This window comes from Eleutherodactylus coqui, chromosome 10 (assembly GCF_035609145.1).
Source record: "Eleutherodactylus coqui strain aEleCoq1 chromosome 10, aEleCoq1.hap1, whole genome shotgun sequence".
In the NCBI taxonomy this organism is placed as follows: domain Eukaryota; kingdom Metazoa; phylum Chordata; class Amphibia; order Anura; family Eleutherodactylidae; genus Eleutherodactylus; species Eleutherodactylus coqui.
Window position 1 is genome coordinate 15,178,551 of NC_089846.1, and position 18,780 is coordinate 15,197,330.

The 18,780-nt window shown below is 46.0% G+C and overlaps 1 protein-coding gene across 2 annotated transcripts in view; it reads left to right on the forward strand.

Moving 5' to 3' along the window:
• SPTAN1 (spectrin alpha, non-erythrocytic 1) overlaps window positions 1-18,780 on the forward strand; it is a 55,313-nt gene that overhangs the window by 20,867 nt on the left and 15,666 nt on the right. Inside the window, exons 11-35 of one of the 2 annotated variants that reach the window (XM_066580352.1) lie at window positions 771-908; window positions 992-1,102; window positions 1,816-1,893; window positions 1,980-2,135; window positions 2,231-2,435; window positions 2,525-2,706; window positions 3,424-3,667; window positions 3,749-3,871; window positions 4,876-5,093; window positions 5,172-5,264; window positions 5,480-5,614; window positions 6,276-6,424; window positions 8,423-8,482; window positions 9,414-9,612; window positions 9,894-9,998; window positions 12,944-12,967; window positions 13,056-13,091; window positions 13,607-13,654; window positions 13,743-13,834; window positions 13,985-14,129; window positions 14,670-14,851; window positions 17,153-17,252; window positions 17,529-17,726; window positions 17,815-17,961; window positions 18,058-18,161. In XM_066580352.1, the coding sequence (XP_066436449.1) occupies window positions 771-908; window positions 992-1,102; window positions 1,816-1,893; window positions 1,980-2,135; window positions 2,231-2,435; window positions 2,525-2,706; window positions 3,424-3,667; window positions 3,749-3,871; window positions 4,876-5,093; window positions 5,172-5,264; window positions 5,480-5,614; window positions 6,276-6,424; window positions 8,423-8,482; window positions 9,414-9,612; window positions 9,894-9,998; window positions 12,944-12,967; window positions 13,056-13,091; window positions 13,607-13,654; window positions 13,743-13,834; window positions 13,985-14,129; window positions 14,670-14,851; window positions 17,153-17,252; window positions 17,529-17,726; window positions 17,815-17,961; window positions 18,058-18,161 (3,272 nt within the window). The remainder of the gene's footprint in view (window positions 1-770; window positions 909-991; window positions 1,103-1,815; window positions 1,894-1,979; window positions 2,136-2,230; window positions 2,436-2,524; window positions 2,707-3,423; window positions 3,668-3,748; window positions 3,872-4,875; window positions 5,094-5,171; window positions 5,265-5,479; window positions 5,615-6,275; window positions 6,425-8,422; window positions 8,483-9,413; window positions 9,613-9,893; window positions 9,999-12,943; window positions 12,968-13,055; window positions 13,092-13,606; window positions 13,655-13,742; window positions 13,835-13,984; window positions 14,130-14,669; window positions 14,852-17,152; window positions 17,253-17,528; window positions 17,727-17,814; window positions 17,962-18,057; window positions 18,162-18,780) is intronic. The other variant, XM_066580353.1, reaches the window with a different exon arrangement.

The following is an 18,780-nucleotide window of genomic DNA, read 5'->3' on the forward strand; positions in this document are numbered from 1 at the left end:
TTTCTTTTTACTCCTTCAGAAAAAAGTGACCCAAGGTAGGGATTAGTAGCAGAAAAATGCGCACCATTCAGTGCTTATTTTTGACGCGGATCTGCAGCAGATTACACCCCTGAAGTGGTGAAGTCTGCTGCGGATGTGTATCAAAATCCACCGTTTGTGATCGCATTCTTACTCCACCCTTTAACGCGCATCCAGTCAGACAACACACCCCTAATCCGCACTGATACAGGAAGCAATGAATGTCACATAGTCTCAGTCTTCATGTGTGGCTGCAGACACACATGAGTGCAGAACGTGATCTCATTGCTTCTATCAGTGGAGATTGCAGTGGAGGGGAATAGATTGGCAGCACTGGACCAGCGGCATGGTGAAAGGGGGAGTCATTTCTATTTTTTTCTATGCTACTGCTTGCCCTGGGATACTAATTTTATTTTTAGGTCTTCCTGAATGTTGGAAAGCCCCTTTAACTTGCACAGTGCCCCCCACCCCCCTCCCCAATGAACAAGAAGTGATAGCATAGCCAAGCGATGGTGGTAAAGGGGTATTTATATTTCTACAAATATCACAGTATGTATGAGGGTATTCTTCCCACAAGCTTGACTTGTACAGAAGGATGACTCCATGCACATGTCAGCTACACTGCTCTTGTGTGTTCAGTAGACAAGCCTGTCATTCAATCATTGTTCTGAGATCAGGGGATTGAAGTCACTTCCTTCACTCCAAAAATTGACCAGATATTTTTCTAATAAACCATATGTTTTTGCTCCCAGCTCACAATCTTGGCAGAGGAGAGAACTTCCCTTTTGGAACTGTGGGACCTTCGCAGACAGCAGTATGAGCAGTGCATGGACCTTCAGCTTTTCTACAGAGACACCGAGCAAGTGGACAACTGGATGAGCAAACAAGAGGTCCGAGCCGGTCGTCACTCAGCATCTTTAAAGGTGTCCCACTTAATAAGCTTCTCTTCACCTTCTGCCATTTTGTACATTAGGCGTTCCTGCTAAATGAGGATTTGGGAGATTCTTTGGATAGCGTGGAAGCCCTTCTGAAGAAACATGAGGATTTTGAAAAATCTCTTAGTGCCCAAGAGGAGAAAATCACAGTAAGTTTCCTTGCAGAGAATGAGTTGCTTTTACTTTTTCAATATATGTATAAGAAGTTACAGCGACCCGAAGTGGCATTTTAACCCTTTCCAATCCACTGTCTGAAGACATTCTGATTGAAAGCTGTACAGCTTCGATGTCGAAAGACGTCCGGCAGGGTAATCTTACTGTATATCACTGGCCGCTCTGTTGTCGGGGGGCCTCTCAAGCATGTCCCATACAGCAGTACTGGCTCTAGCCAGCAGATGGCACCATTGTATAATGGCAGAAAGCTAAAACCCCCTAGGAAACCCTAAATCCAAAATTGGGTTAAAATGGCAGAATGCAAGACAACCATCCAGACAGCCACAAATCTAAGTGCTATCCTGCTGTTGTCACCCAGTCTTCTCCAGGCTGTTTGTTGTAGACTGTTGCCAACCTATCCTCTGCTTTGTCCTGCCACGGCCTGGATTTTGCAAACTGCCTGCGACTTGCAGGGTGCAGTCTGCAGCCTCTCCTGTGCCTTAGACCTGCATCTGTGACTTTCTAGCTTCCGGTGAAGGTCGTGCTGGGCATGAAGTAATGACTTTTCTGGGAGCGACATGGACATGCTCTCTCATACAATTCTATGGAAGAACATGTGCACATCACTCAGAAGTTGATATTATTTGACTTTTATAGCGATCATTGTGTGTTTTTTAATGTTTTGTGATGTTTTTAATCCAATTTTTAGGCTCTGGATGAATTTGCCACAAAACTGATTCAAAACAACCACTATGCGATGGACGATGTTGCTGCACGCAGAGATGCGGTAAGATAGTCTTGCCTCTTCTTGAATTTCTCTCACGTATTCCTGGACACAATTTTTAATATTGTCATATGTGATTGTCTTGGCAGCTCCTAAGTCGCCGCAATGCCCTCCATGAGCGGGCTCTGTATCGCCGCACCCAGTTGGCTGACTCCTTCCACCTGCAGCAGTTCTTCAGGGACTCCGATGAACTGAAGAGCTGGATTAATGAGAAGATGAAGACTGCCACCGACGAGGCCTACAAGGTGAGGTCTCATGGGGGTGGCTGAGCTTCATTTGATTATCTACTCTGTTGCGGTTTCACCTTACTGCATTAAATCTTCCCCATGCTTTCACCCAGGATCCATCCAATCTTCAGGGGAAGGTCCAGAAGCACCAGGCTTTCGAGGCCGAACTATCTGCAAATCAAAGCCGCATCGACTCATTGGAAAACTCTGGCCAGAAGTTAATTGATGTGAACCACTATGCATCCGATGAGGTGGCAGCACGCATGAATGAAGTGATCACCCTGTGGAAGAGGCTGCTGGAGGCCACAGATCGCAAAGGTGAGGACTTGTTGGTCATCTAAGCCGTTCTCAGAATGGAAAATGTATTTAGTAGGAAAGGCCAGTATTATGACCATGTCTTTACGCAGGCATCAAGCTGCGCGAGGCCAACCAGCAGCAACAGTTCAACCGAAATGTTGAAGACATTGAGCTCTGGCTGTATGAGGTGGAGGGACATCTGGCTTCAGATGATTATGGCAAAGACTTGACAAACGTGCAGAACCTTCAGAAGAAACATGCTTTGCTGGAGGCTGATGTAGCCGCTCACCAGGTACTTAAAGGGTTGTGTCAACATGCACAACCCCTACCCAAATGTGGGGCCCTAGATCCAACAGCTGATCGCCCTGGGTCTGGCTTTCAGCACCCATGGCCATTAGTTGATTTTGCCAGGGGAAGCAGCAGTCACCTGCAGGTTTCCGAGGTAAATGTAGAAGTAGTTACCAGATGGCTGTTCATGTGAATGGCTGCCCTGTAATAACGGGACAGCTACAGGTTTGGCAGAAGGGGAGCCGCTCTTACTGAGCAGTTCTTCATTCTGGGTCATAGAAGGGGTTTCTAAGCGGGTGACTCTGCTCTGTGTCATTCATATGCCCTAATGGGGTAAATGAACAGCGGTTGTTCTCTTGGCACAACCCCTCTCAACACATTTCTTTAGTGTTTCTTGACTGCAGGGCAAATGAGGTATTGTTCCATCTTCCTTTACAGCGCCACCTATTGGTTGGCAACATTCCTTCAAATCAATGTATGATTTTTTAACAAGTCTGTAAAACAATGATTGGGCATAGGAAACCAAGCCAGAAAACCATACACAGACAGCTGTTTCGGGGTGTTTGCCCCTCATCAGTGTACAGTAGGTTTCTGGCTTGGCTGGTGAGAGGCCTGTGACGACACCCCTCTTGACTACAGGGGGCACCATTGAGCTATTCTAACTATAGAACTTGGAAAATTTTTATATTCCCAAATACACAACGTTGCATTATGCATGCAGGACCGTATAGATGGCATCACCATCCAGGCGCGCCAATTCCAGGAGGCCGGCCATTTTGATGCAGACAACATAAAGAAGAAACAAGAGGCCTTGGTCGCGCGGTATGACGCTTTGAAAGAACCCATGATTGCTCGCAAGGAGAAATTGTCCGACTCTCTGCGTCTGCAACAGCTTTTCCGTGATGTTGAGGATGAGGAAACCTGGATAAGAGAAAAGGAACCCATCGCAGCCTCCACCAACAGAGGTAACTTACAGTAATTCACTATCAGGATAACTATATTACAGTCATGGGATCAAACCTTATGCCGACGTGTTTTGTCTCCAGGCAAGGACTTAATTGGCGTTCAGAACTTGCTAAAGAAGCACCAAGCTCTGCAAGCTGAGATAGCTGGACATGAACCCCGTATTAAGGCCGTCACCCAGAAGGGAAATAATATGATCACTGAAGGTAAGAAGGGTTGATGAACAAATACTCCAAATTCTGCTCACAGTTGAAGACTACTGTAGTATAGAAATCCACTGACGCCAGATAACATGTACACTGATGTGCCAAAAGTCTTGAGACAGGAACTAATATTTTATAACACCCTCTCTGGTCCAGCGAAGTGCAGTAACTCTGCGTGGCATCGATTCCACAAGTGGACGGAGGGTATCTGAAGGGATGTTGAGCTATTCCATCTGGATAGCCACCCAAAGCTCCGTGGTATATGACTGCAGGATCTCGAGTGTGAATGGACTTCTCCACCACATCCCATAAATACTCGATTGGGCTTGTGTTGGGTGAATGTGCAGCTCACACCATTCATACTCGCTACTTGATCCTATTCTGGACAACTTGGGCCAATGGCACGTTGCATTATACTGCTGGAATATCCCATCATTGTGGAGATTCATGAAGGGCTGCAAATAGTCACCAAGCAGTGAAACTTGTCAGTTTGCATGGACAAATCTACCTAAATGCTGCCAGTCGTGATCATTAAGCACCCGTAAGCAGTTCCCGCGCCGTCCACTATGGGTGGGTATTGCCTTTTATGACGTATTCCGGGTACAAGTGACCCATTGGATCGAGGAATGTTAAATGCCCGCACACCTTCGGAATGGAATGTCCCATTTGTCTTGTGCCCACTATCCTGCCTTGTTTGAACTCAGATAACTCGTGTCGCTTTGCCATGAACCCGCTGGCTGGTGTTCAACCTCTCACAAGATAACCCCTCAAAACTCATACAGGTGTGGCCGGTCCCGGGTGTCCCCTGAGATACCACCACTTCATCAGTTTACGTACCACTATCCCAGGACTTTTGGCATGTCTGTGTAATAAATGTGATATCATTCGGAGGGTCGGTGTTCCTGAGAACAGACCAGATCTATTTGTATTCCTACCCTAAGGTCTCACTATAGATGATTTTCCATGGATGGTATTAACTACTTGCTGACCTCTTCCCTGATGCACAGGACACTTTGCAGCTGATGAAGTGAAGGTGAAGCTGAAGGAGCTGAATGATAAGTGGCTGTCTCTCAGAAATAAGGCGTCTCAGCGCAGACAGGACCTTGAAGACTCCCTGCAGGCTCAACAGTACTTTGCTGACGCTAATGAAGCCGAATCCTGGATGAGGGAGAAGGAGCCCATCGTTGGGAGCACCGATTATGGCAAAGATGAAGATTCTGCTGAGGTGAGACTTCTGCTGCGGCCTACTCTGGACGGGAATGTTTCTATAACCCAGTTACTAATGTTCCTATCCTAATGGCAGGCTCTGCTGAAGAAACACGAAGCGCTGATGTCTGACCTGCGAGCCTATGGGAGCAGCATTCAATCTTTGAGGGAACAGGCCCAAGGATGCAGGGTATGTACAAAGTTATTGGCGGGAAACTAAAGTGAAGCTTCACTGACAAGTCTCAGCTGAGGGGTCTGTGACTCCCCAAAGATCTTACTAATGTTGGACTTTCCCATTGACTTCACTCTGAGTGTAATGCTATCCCCATTGAGGTGACTAGGGAAGATGTGCTATGGGGGGTTATTGCAAGATTTTCATTGTTTGACTTCATAATTAACACTCAGCAACAAGTGGCCCCAACCGACGATGAGACCGGGAAGGAGTTGGTTCTGGCTCTGTACGATTATCAAGAGAAGAGTCCACGGGAGGTGACCATGAAGAAGGGAGACATCCTGACCCTGCTTAACAGCACTAATAAGGTAGGCAAGTGTCAAAGAATGTGGCCCAAATTCTAGGGGGTTGTCCAGGGTTTAAAAAAAAAAAGTCTGCTTGGCCACATTCGTTTGAATGGGAATAAGCTGCAGTACCAGACACAGCCTATAGACGTGTGTGGCACTGTTCCTATTCATGACCAGACTTTTTTTTTTCTCTTATACATTTTACTCCCTTTTTTAAATGGCCAGACATTTTAAAGGGATTAAATCAATGTTGGCTTTTATCAATAGGATGGGCGTTAAGTCTGATCAGTGTAGGGTCTCGTGATGGAGACCCCCCAATGATCTCGAGAACAGAAGCCGCTTGTCGTTGGGCCCCCTCTCATCTTCATTGTAGGCTCACTGCACCCCCTGTAGTGATGTCCGATTTGAATTGGACAGCAGTCACATATGCGCAGCACCACCCCATTCATTTCAGTACAAGTTCTTGGCTATCTCCATCAATCCGACTGGAACCACATTGTGCAAGTGCTGCAACCGCTGGTGCAGCTAGCCTGCAGTGAAGGGGAGAGGGGAACACTGGATGCCTGTTCTTGAGGTTGGTGAGGGTCTCTGTGGTGAGACCTCCCACAGATCAGACTTTGTTATCACCTATCCTATGGGTACAACCTTTTTAAACACAAGCTGGTATGATTTTGTGCTGCAGGACTGGTGGAAAGTGGAAGTGAACGATCGTCAGGGTTTTGTACCCGCTGCATATGTGAAGAAGCTGGATCCAGCGCAGTCTACTTCTCGTGAGAACTTGCTGGATGAACAAGGGAGCATTGCGCTGCGACAGGACCAGACTGATGCCCAGTAAGACTCTCATTTTTACTTGTAGTATTCCTTATTGCACAGGTCATGTGACAGCGCAGAGACACGGGAGCGCCAACACTTTCTTATCTTCTGCCTTAACTGCACACACGTCCTAGATGGTCATTCTCCACTTCCCCCATCATCCGCATGTATAGTATCCATCATCAGATCACCTACAAGTGTTTCCAAGTACAGATTTACTCCTTCACTTGTGACATCACTTCTGGTAACCTTCTTATTAATGGTCACCCACTGATTACACTACTGACACCCATCACCGGACAGATTAATACGCATCTTACTAGTGATTGAGTTTCCTGTCTGTTTTGATCGTTCTGTGTTTTTGATAAGAAAATAATCATTTCTGGGGTCAATTAAAGTCGTATAAAAGTATGTTCTCGCAGTGACGTTACTGGTCTGTGACTGCCAGAACAGCGCCACCCAGTATGCAGCCAGTGAAAGGTACTGCAGTTCCAGGGATATATCCTCTAGCAGTGGGTCGATACTACTTTTATACAGCTGTTTGAATCCCCAATATCTGTTTTTTGTGATTCTTAAAAATTTAAAGGGCATGTCCACTTCTACTGATTTAATTTGTGATAGCATGCATCTACCCAGCCGCAGTTACACAAGTTCTTATTTAACGGGGTATTTACATTTATCAGCTGTGCAAGAAATAGGTGGTGATTGGTGGAGGTCTTATCACTGGGACCCCCACAATCACCAGAACAGTTGTCTCTCATCCCTCCTGGGTAGGGGAGGCGTTGTACGGCGCATGTGCTCTGACGCTCCATGCCATGGAGCAAAGTTATTAAAGTGACCCTTCGGCCTGAACAAACAAAGATGGCCGAACCGCTTTTCTGACTACTTGATGCAGACTGTGCATTTATATTAATCTGTAGTCTTAGACACTGCATGTTGTTGTGACTGGCCAGCACTGACAAGTCAATCAAAGCGGGTGTAGTGTCTGAGACTACCGATGTATAGCAGTGGACAGTGTGTATAAGGTAGTCAGTGAAACAGAGCGGACATCTTTTTCTTTCCTTTTTTTTTTTTTGGTCCAGGACTAGAGGGTCACTGTATTTCCTCTTAGACATACATGTACATCACAGAGGTGCGGGTTGGGTATGAAGCGAATACCTGGCAGCTGCTGGCTGTCTGAAACAGCTGACACCCGCTGCAAATGCTCACAATCTGAGCTATCTCCGATTGTTGCAGTTTGACAGCTTACATGCACTGTCAGTTCTCACTACAGTATGTAAGCTGTCAGAGAGAGGGCCATCTGTGATGTAGTCGCAGGGTGCTGATGGTTGGTATAGTAGCCCTGGGCCTAATGCAGGCTCCCAGGACTGCTAAGTATTTAACCATATTAAGCCTTGCCTGTGGCGGGGCTTAATAAATGACCATTAAAAATACGATAATGGAGTAATTCAGAAGTAATCAAATTACAGGTTCCCTAAGTGAACTTTAAAAAAAATTAATTAAATTCCAATTTTTTTGCTAAAACAATTTAAACAGTCATCTTCACAGCACCATGAACGCTGCAAAAGCAAACCGTTCGCACCACCGAACAATGGTGCAATTGTGTGTGTCTGTGGGGTGGGGGGGGGGGGGGGTTTGTTTTGTGTTTTTTTTCCCTATTTCATCCCACTTACATTTTTTTTAACATTGCTAAACCTTTAAACCTGCTAAAACCAAACCCCAGATGGCTGTTAACAGAAAAATAAAAATGTTCTAGTTCTTGAAAGTCGATTTGATGGAAAACAAACACAAAACCCGCCCAGATTTCTCACACGGGTTTCCTACCTCGTGTATGGGATGGGGAGGTTTGCCAGGTATCGGTAGAGGTGGGCAGCCCTGTAATCTGTGAACTACTGCACCCCATACGCTGCACTCCCTTCTAATATGGCTCAGTGATTGAGCAGCACCCTCCTGCCCGTCGGTAATCACTAATCATCTGCATGCCTTTTTTGCTGTGCTCCCTTCTCGTCTGTGCAGGACTCTTGTCCCTAAGGAAGCTGGCAGTGTGTCTCTGCGTATGAATCAGGTTCAAGATCTGTGAGTAGACCGTTCCATCGTCCTCCATCTTTCTTTATAGTTAATAAGATCATTCTTGGCCATCAGGGACCATGTTGAGTGCTGGCAGTATCGGCTACATAGTCTCCAGCATGATGCAGAACTTCTCCACGCTTGTCTCTTCTGACGAAAGTGTCATTAGTAACTTTCTGTGCCAGTCTGCATAGGAAAATACCCGATGGATCACTTCTGGTAGGGTGCCCGTACACGCTCATTGCTGTAACCGCTTGTAGATTATCACTAAGTGCCAGCCGGGCTTGTGTAGGAAGTCCAGGCACCCTCTGACAATTAGCAGTAATCTGCATACTGTTACAGCAGATCAACTGCAGCGTCTCCGGGCACCTGAATTGTTATGTTGTGGAAAAATCTGGGATTATTAGGTGGCATGTTGCACCTCCTCAAGAAATGCATGACACCTCAATGGCAAAGCCCACCTCAAAGTTAAGGAAGTCGCGACCTGAACCTTCTTGACTTGGCAGTGCTGTAGTACAGTTTAGTGGACATTTTGGGAACTGCTTCAGGTTTTTAGGCAGCCAGTCTCCCTCAGGCCATGTTTTTGTCTAGAATATTTAGCTTTAAAGGAGTTGTTCCACTTTTTGCAGTTTTGCTGCAAGAAGCAGACAGCTCTGTACATTGCGCAGTGGCCTAAGTTGGTATTGCAGGATGAGTCTTTTTAGATTAAATGGGACTCAGCCTGCAGTACGTATCCAGGGCAGTATGTGATGTATGGAGTTGTCTGCCCTCTATAGCTAAACTGCTAGAAGTGGGACAACCCCTTTAATTCAATATCTTTTTTTGTCAGATGGCTAGATGTTGGCTCTTTTGTAGTAGAACCATAACTGTCCCCAGGGCTGACCCTTTAGATATCTCCTATGCTGTAAACCGATGCCTGACCTGCTCATTCTGTTTGTAGATACCAGAACATATTGGAGGTGGGAGAGAAGCGCAAAGACATGCTGGAGAAAAGTTGTAAGAAGTTTATGCTGTTCCGTGAGGCAAATGAGCTGCAGCAGTGGATCAACGAGAAGGAAACTGCGCTCACCAATGAGGAAGTGGGGGCAGATCTGGAGCAGGTGGAGGTGTTGCAGAAGAAGTTTGATGATTTCCAGAAGGTAATCCCAACATATTTGATGTCCTTGTCATGGGAGGGCATTCTGCCTAGTGCACATGAGGTGTCCCGGGGCATTGTGCATGCTCCATAACTTGCATACTGGTTGTTAGACCTCTTCCGTCATACGTATCATTTACAGCAGACGACACTGGAGGTGTGTGTCATGGCTGCCCAGACTAAGTGATGGAAATCTCTGAGCTGTGCTTAGTCAGTGTGACCTTTCTGTTCACTTTTTTGCCAAGCTTTGAGCTGGATTTCTCACTTGACACCGTTGTGTTTCAGGATCTGAAGGCTAATGAATCGCGCTTGAAAGATATCAACAAGGTTGCGGATGATCTGGAGTCTGAAGGACTCATAACTGAAGAAGTACAAGCTGTACAACAGCAGGTGAGCTTTCCTTTATGAAGGACTCCATGCTACCTGTTACCTTGGCCTCTCTAGCCTTGTATCCGTCTAATGCCGTTCTGAGAATCGCCAGTTTAGAACACAAGCCCAGCAATATACACCTGCCTACAGGGGCTTGTCAAAATAATGGAAACACTTAGGATTGGTAATGCATGCAGCAATAATACACATGTGGACCCTGACACCCCTGTTTGTAAATGTGTAGTGGAAATCAGCAGTTGTATTGTGGATCGAGTGAGATGTCCAACCTTACAGACTCTCAGAGAGGGCAGATTGCTGATCTCCGTCTGCTTGGAGAATCTATCAGCGACACCGCCAGTTTACTTTAAAGGGGTTGTCCCGCGCCGAAACGGGTTTTTTTTTTTTTCAACCCCCCCCCCCCCTGTTCGGCGCGAGACAACCCCGATGCAGGGAAGTAAAGAAAGTTTACCGGAGCGCTTACCTTAATCCCCGCGCTCCGGTGACTTCAATACTTACCGCTGAAGATGGCCGCCGGGATCCTCTGTCTTCGTGGACCGCAGCTCTTCTGTGCGGTCCATTGCCGATTCCAGCCTCCTGATTGGCTGGAATCGGCACGTGACGGGGCGGAGCTACACGGAGCCGCTCTCTGGCACGAGCGGCTCCATAGAAGACTGCAGAAGACCCGGACTGCGCAAGCGCGGCTAATTTGGCCATCGGAGGGCGAAAATTAGTCGGCAACCATGGAGACGAGGACGCCAGCAACGGAGCAGGTAAGTAAAAAACTTTTTATAACTTCTGTATGGCTCATAATTAATGCACAATGTATATTACAAAGTGCATTATTATGGCCATACAGAAGTGTATAGACCCACTTGCTGCCTCGGGACAACCCCTTTAACACAACTGTGCTGTTGGATATAAAGTGGGTGCCGAATTGGGTGTGGTTGGTACAAACTCGGAGAATCAACACATGTAACAGATGAGACGTGCTCACAATGGGATTCCATCTGTTTATTGTTCAGCAGTTAATACAATATCTTGAGGAGAAAATACCCCCTACAGTGAGCCAATCGCAATAATAGCATGTTTTGTGATAACATACAAGCAATTGCAACTTGTATTCATATCAATCTATTAGCATATAATAAGCTATCATAGCCGATGTTAACATTAATCCATGCACATGCTGTTTGTATGTTCTCTGCAAATATTTCAGATCAAGGCTCTCATGTTATCTGGTATTTGTTCATCTCACAAGGTCTAGCCATAAACTGTGTTCAAGCTAATCTAAATATTACTGGGAAAGAAAAATGTTTACTTATCTTTGCACATACTGCAAATACTACAAATTAGTAGTTTGCTCTGAGGATTATATACTTTGCAAACAATCATGACTATCAGACTAAGAACACAAAAGGACCACCGTGAATACAAGAGGGTCTCTTTACCCTAACAGCTATATTCAAGAGGTGTAACAGGGATACATATTACCCTGAAAAGAAGAAATGGGCTGCAGCACACAATGCATCACCCCACGTGGAAGGCTTCAATCGGTCTGCCCGCTCTGCAACAGACCCTGACACTGGATCCACAAACCAATCTGCCAAAACTAGAAAGCTGAGCAGCAGACGGGTGCAAGTAACATCATCTTCTTTATTATATCCACATAGTGACAACGTTTCGGCTGTAATACACAGCCTTTGTCAAGTCATGATAAAGGCTGTGTATTACAGCCGAAACGTTGTCACTATGTGGATATAATAAGGAAGATGATGTTGCTTGCACCCGTCTGCTGCTCAAGTTTCTAGGAATGCGCATTACAATGTGCTAAATCGTCTTTGTATGTGGGGGGGATTTAGAATATCCTGATTGCGTCTCAGTATGTCTTACAGAAGTGCGTCTCTATTAAAATACAAACCTAAGCCTATTTTAATACAAAATCTAGTTTCCTTCACAACATGGTGCATCCAGAGATCCGGTTTCAAAAAGTTGTGTACATCCTTTAAGTCAAAACATCATCTGCTAAATGTAATAGTGGCCGAAAGTGTAAACTCTGAAACAGAAGGGAGTCGCAGCAGATTGTGACCTCTAGTAGAAGACCACTGCAGTCAGAGTAACTACCGAGCTCCAGCATCCTGTCTCCTCCATTTCAGTGAGGAGAGAACTCCACAAATTTTCACGGCGGAGCAGCAATTCGCAAACCGTTGGTTACACAGGTGAATGCAAAAGACGACTACAATGGTGCCATAAGCACAAATCGTGGTCTGCTGCTGTCTGGAAATATCCGGTTTGATCTGACCGATCTTCTTTTATTTTCTTTCTCGCCACATGATGTATTTATGCCTGTTGAATGCCTAAATAAGCGCAATATCCTGCCTGTCTGCTTCCCACAGTCAAGCATAGAGGTGGATCCGACATGCTTTGGGCAGCACCTTAAATTGGAGAGTGACTGCCATGTACTAGACTGAGATTTTGGCCCATCGGGTCCACCCAATGGTGCGGACGTTGTTTCCTGGTGGAGATGTGGTTTTCTGGGATGATAGTGCCCATATCCATGCAGCTCACTATCTTCAGGCGTGGTTTCAGGAGCGTGAAGAGGAGGTTCAGCGTCTTCCCTAGCAGCAGTTATCAGATCTGGCCATCCTCGAGAACAAGAGTGAAGGAGCTTTATCCCCCACCGACATCTTTACCGGGGCATGGAGTGGGCTAATACTCCATTACACGCCGTTCAGTGCTTGTATGAGTCCATTCCAAACTGAATTCCGTCTGTATTAACCGTCCAAGGAGCACTACATGTTAATAACAAGTCTCATCATACAGCTACGTATTTCCATTACTCTCACAATCTCCTGTGGAATCTGTCCATATGCAGAATAGCATTTACTAATCTGCTAGTAGTAATCTGACTTCTTCTTTCTACATTCCTTTACTGACTGCACTATAACAGTTTCTTTCTTCTTTCTCAGGAGGTTTACGGCAGCATGCCAAAGGTAAGCGGCGATGCTCGTACTACTCTGTAGGCTCCATTCTTGACTTACTCTGCATTATTGTAAATGTATGTATATTTCTGTTTTGTAGGATGAAGCCGATTCAAAAAGCGCCTCACCATGGAAGGTAGGAGTCCTGCAACCTCAGGCCTGGTTTTACACCATTGTGTATGCTGTAAGGCCCGGTTCACATCCGCATCTGTAGGACAATGCAGCTTTCCACTGTTATAGCAGCAGGACAAGGAAATTATAATCAGACATCAGCAGTGCCCGCTGGACCCCATTGACTATTATGGGGTCCCTTGTGTTTTCGTGATGTCCTGCATTATACCAGAAAAAAATAGCGCCGTATGCTTTGCCAAGTATTTTTTTAGTGATTTAGCAGAATCCATAACGGAGGATCCAAACAGAACCTCTGATGTGAATGATGCCTAACAGTCCGGAAATGGACCTGAAAACAGTGCACCAACACCTTCACATAACCGTGACATTTCCCATGACTGCTGTTCCCTCCGCCTTGAATAACTCCTGAAATACTGGCGCCATGTTCCTATGGCTTATAATCCTTCTTTCATATGACTTGTAATAAGTGCCCCACATTGCATCCAGGCCTCTTTGTAACCTTGTGTATATATATTACAGGCTGTGAGGACCGTTGTGCATTCTGTCGCCACGTTTAACTCCATCAAGGTGAGACTCGAGCACCAACTACAGTGCAGTCTCACTAATAGTCTGCTTGTGCTGCAGAAAGTGGCCCTTACTATCTTATCTCCTCTAGGAACTTAATGAGCGTTGGCGGTCCCTTCAGCAACTGGCAGAGGAGAGGAGCCAACTGCTGGGTAGTGCCCATGAAGTGCAGAGATTCCACAGGTACAGAACAATGGACTCCGTACATAATAGTTCTGAATGATCTATTGTAGGAGACCTGGTAATAGTGTGACTTCCCTAAATCCATGACCATTAAATGCTGCTGCAGAATGCTTTAGTGGGCGCTATAGGCTCCTCTATTTCCTTTTGCAGGGATGCTGATGAGACCAAAGAATGGATCGAGGAGAAGAACCAGGCTTTGAACACTGACAGCTACGGGCATGATCTAGCCAGTGTCCAGGCTCTGCAGCGCAAACATGAGGGATTCGAGAGAGATCTGGCGGCACTGGGCGATAAGGTAAGCATAGATAAGTGGGTTGAGGGATCTGATGAGTTTTCAGATTGAGCCAACACTTTGCAGTGGTCAGATGTCAAAGTGCCCATGTATCTTAAACAGTAACTGCTCTTTTTACAGACTTTTAACATGTCAGAGCAACATGTGAAAAGTTTTGATCAGTGGGGGTCCAAGCACTGAGACCCCCACTGATCACTGAAATGAGGAGGCTGTTGCGCTCGCCTGAGCACTGAACGCCTTTGGCTGTCTTTGTAGCCTGGCAGCTGAAAATGAGCGCATAGATGTCTATAGACCTCTGTGTCCATCTTCGGTTGCAGGGAGGAACCAGCAAGCAACTAAGACAGCCATGTTGCACAGTGCTTGAATGTGCGCTGCAGTCCCTTCGTTTTATCAATCAGCAGGGGTCTCGGCACTCAGATCCCCACTGATCAAAACTTTTCACGTGTTGCGCTGACAGGTCAAAAGTTTTTTTTAAAAGCGGTTATTTATTTTTTTAAGACTGATCATAGGGATTTCTTCACCAATATACTTGTCCTTTCCTAGGTGAATTCCCTGGGAGAGATGGCAGAGCGCCTGATCCAGTCCCATCCAGAATCTGCTGAGGACATCCAAGAGAAATGCACGGAGCTCAACCAAGCTTGGAACAGTCTTGGCAAACGTGCTGACAAACGTAAGGAGAAGTTGGGAGATTCTCATGACCTGCAGCGCTTCCTCAGTGACTTCAGGTAAGGAAAAACGCAGACCTTACATAACCTGTTAGTATTATATGAGGGTCACGCCGGGAAAAAAAAAACCTCTTGTTGGCACACAATATTAAAAGCAGATGTTGGCGCTTGCTGAACGGTTACGGAGACCCAGCAGTGTATGTTAGCATAGTGTGGCGGTGCGTGGTGCGTTTCAACAGTAGCGACAGCGACGTAAAAGACCTGCTACATACCCAACGGCCATACACTGCTGTCACACTATGAAATGAAGAGCGTTTCCATCAGCTCTTTCTTACGGATCATCATTTCTAACACATTAAAGCAAATATTCAGCTCCTTGCAGTTCACTGGCCGTAACTCGCACTGATGAGCTGATTGAGACTCTCTTCATTTCGTGGTACGACAGCTGTGCATGTTTGTCCAGAACGTGGCTCGTCTTTCACATCGCTGTCTACCCGGCTGATATGCTTCACCCACTGATGTTTGTCAATGTGTGCAATTTTTTTTTTTCCATGAAGGAATTCAATTGCACACTTTTTAGATTAACCCTTTCCAATTCACTGGCGGACCTTGTCAGATATTGAGATTTTCCCGCGTAGCTCCCATGTTGGGCGAGGTCCGACACGTTACTAACGCTATGCAGAAGAGAGCCCCGACATTGGAGTTCTCTTCTGCATAATGTATTACAGATATGCAGAAGAGAGCTCGGATGTTGGGGCTCTATGCATAGTGTTAGAAACATATGCTATACACATTGTATGCAGTTATAGGATGCCTCTGTATTACAGGGATAGATGGTTATCATTAGAGAAATTAGGAATGAATAGTCTTATTATATAAATTACACAAATGATCTTCCTGATGTGAAACGCTCATAACTCATTTAATTTTCAAAAAAATACTAATAAAATTTTTATTTTTATGTGTTTTTTTGTTGAGTAACTCCAAGGAATCCACAACGCGCTTTCTCACCCAAAATACATAAGAGCTAGGGAGTGCGTGAAAAGGGTTAAATGCAATTTCATGTCAGAAGCCATTTTGTCAGACTGCCCCTCTGTGGCCATCTGTTGCACTGCAACAAAATGTACCATATTGGCAGGAAGGTTTAAACTAAATTGCCATAGCACCAACAACCGCTTGTGCCAAAATAAGATACAAGGGTCATCCCAAAAGATTTTCCACGTTGCTTCTCCTTGATCTCCTCACATACCTGCCTCAGCAGGTTGGCATAGTATGCCCCGTCACAGTTTGCTGCTGTGGGAGGGGGTTCCCCATCACCACACCCTCAGTCCCCCCCAAAAAAGTTGCCCTTGCCTTCCTAGCTGAGGGCACCGACTTAACCTTTTTTGGTGGAGGGCACGAGGTGTTTTCATTGCATGGAGCTCTGTATTGACTCCGTCTGTAGGTGATGGGCCAGGTCTCATTGACTATTAGGAATAGCCTCAAGCATGTCTGGATCGGCTCTAAACAGCTGGAGGGTCTCCCCGATGTGTTGCATCTCACCATCTTCTGGTCAACTGTCAAGGTTTTGTAACCCATCTCACTAAAACCTTCATCCTCCTAAGGGTGTCAGTGAGAACGTGACCCAGATTTCACTGTTTCATATGAAGGGGCATGGTCTCCAAGTGTTGCCACCGTGTCAGTATGGATGTCTAATGAAGGTACTCTGTTACGGCTCAGTGTATGTATCTTTCCATTTTTCAAATTTATCGGGCCTTACAATTATCTGTGAAAATAAAGATCAATTTTCAGCAAGATTCTCTATATCCGTAACTCAAAGGGTTAAAAAATGAACAAAATTTTGTGTGTGTAGATAAATTACAACATAGGCAAGTTAAGAAACTTTGGAACGACCTTCATAGCATAGCAGGCATTAGTTTCCGAGTGACCCTCATGCTTTAAGCCTTTGATCTTCAACTTGCGTCTCATCGGCTAGAACTAGAGATGAGTGAGCATACTCGCTAAGGACAATTACTCGAGCAAGCATTGTCCTTAGCGAGTACCTGCACGCTCGGAAGAAAAGGTTCGCGTGCCGCTGCAAGTGAGCGGTGAGTTGTGGGAGTGAGCAGGTGGGAGAGAGGGAGAGAGAGATCTCCCCTCCGTTCCCCCCTGCTCTTCCCCGCTGGCACCCGAACCTTTTCTTCCGAGTGGGCATGTACTCGCTAAGGACAATGCTCGCTCAAGCAATTGTCCTTAGCGAGTATGCTCGCTCATCTCTAGCTACAACTACTACTGGCATGCTGGCAGTTGTAGGTTTGGTACTGCTGGACAGACAGACTAATGGGCAACTGTATGATGTAAAATTCTGATCTGATTTCTCAGGGACCTCATGTCCTGGATTAATGGAATCCGTGGCTTAGTGTCATCTGACGAACTTGCAAAAGATGTCACTGGAGCTGAAGCTCTACTGGAGAGACACCAGGTTAGTAGTGCCACGCAGATGGATGCGTTACGGTGGCTTTATTGATCATCTGGAAGGACACCGCTAAGAACATGACTTTTCCTCTTCCTAGGGTATAACCAACCGTGGGGGTAAACTTGTCAGCCTTTTCTTGTCCATCCATAAATGTCTAATTAAATTTGGAACATAGAAAAAAAAGAAACAAGGGCTTGTGTAGATCCACCGGGGATTAAACCGTTAACTTGGGTATAACCTGCTCACTTTGAGTTGTGCCACATTATAACTTTGTCCTCTCAGGAACACCGCACAGAGATCGATGCCAGAGCCGGCACTTTCCAGGCTTTTGAACAGTTTGGGCAGCAGCTTCTGGCTAGAGGCCATTATGCCAGTCCTGAGATTAAAGAGAAGCTGGACATACTAGACCAGGAGCGGGCGAGCTTGGAGAAGGCCTGGGTGCAGCGCAGGATGATGCTGGATCAGTGCCTAGAACTTCAGGTAATGGAACGTCACCTCATTATCCCTCTATTCTGTTCCATTTAACCCTTTTCAGACTATACAATTCATTCCCAATTACATTTTACAGCTGTTTAATCGAGATTGTGAGCAGGCCGAGAACTGGATGGCGGCACGTGAAGCCTTCCTCAACAGTGAAGATAAAGGGGATTCTCTAGACAGCGTGGAGGCGCTCATCAAGAAACATGAGGACTTTGACAAGGCAATTAACGTGCAGGTAAGTGTTCAGGCGCCATATTTGCGTGACCTGCAGTAGGATGGCCACTTCTGTCCTGAGCTGATGTGTAACCTCTACTTTGGCTTTATCTTGCAGGAAGAGAAGATTGCCGCTCTGCAGTCCTTCGCTGATCAGTTAATAACTGCTGACCATTACGCCAAGGGAGATATTGCTTCCCGTCGCAATCAGGTCTTGGACAGGTCAGTGGGTTTTAAATGGACAGTACTTGGGATGGTACAAGATTAACTGAAGGATAGAGAAGGTGCCAATGTGAGATCACCTCCTAGACATATAGAAATGTGTAGACAGATAGTCAGCCCAACATCAAAGCATAGAAAACGCTCTTCACATGTGTGATATTGCCGCTTATTGTAACAGAGGCCACAACTAGAGATGAGCAAGCATACTCGATAAGGCAAACTACTCGAGCGAGTAGTGCCTTATTCGAGTACCTGCCCGCTCGCCTCTAAAGATTCCGATGCTGGCGGGGAGAGCGAGGAGGAACGGAGGGGAGATCTCTCGCTCCCCCTGCTCACCGCTGCAACTCACCTGTCACCCGCGCCGGCAGCCGAATCTTTAGAGACGAGCAGGCAGGTACTCGAATAAGGCACTACTCGCTCGAGTAGTTTGCCTTATCGAGTATGCTCGCTCATCTCTAGCCACAACCTGTTGCTGGAAGCCATACGGAAATGAAAAGTTGCTGACTGACCTTATTGACTTGCAGTGGAGTTCTAAAGTTTCTGTCGTCTTGATGGGATGATTAGTATTTGCTGCATTGTTCTTGCTCTTATAGACATCTGACCTGAAGGGCTATGCACA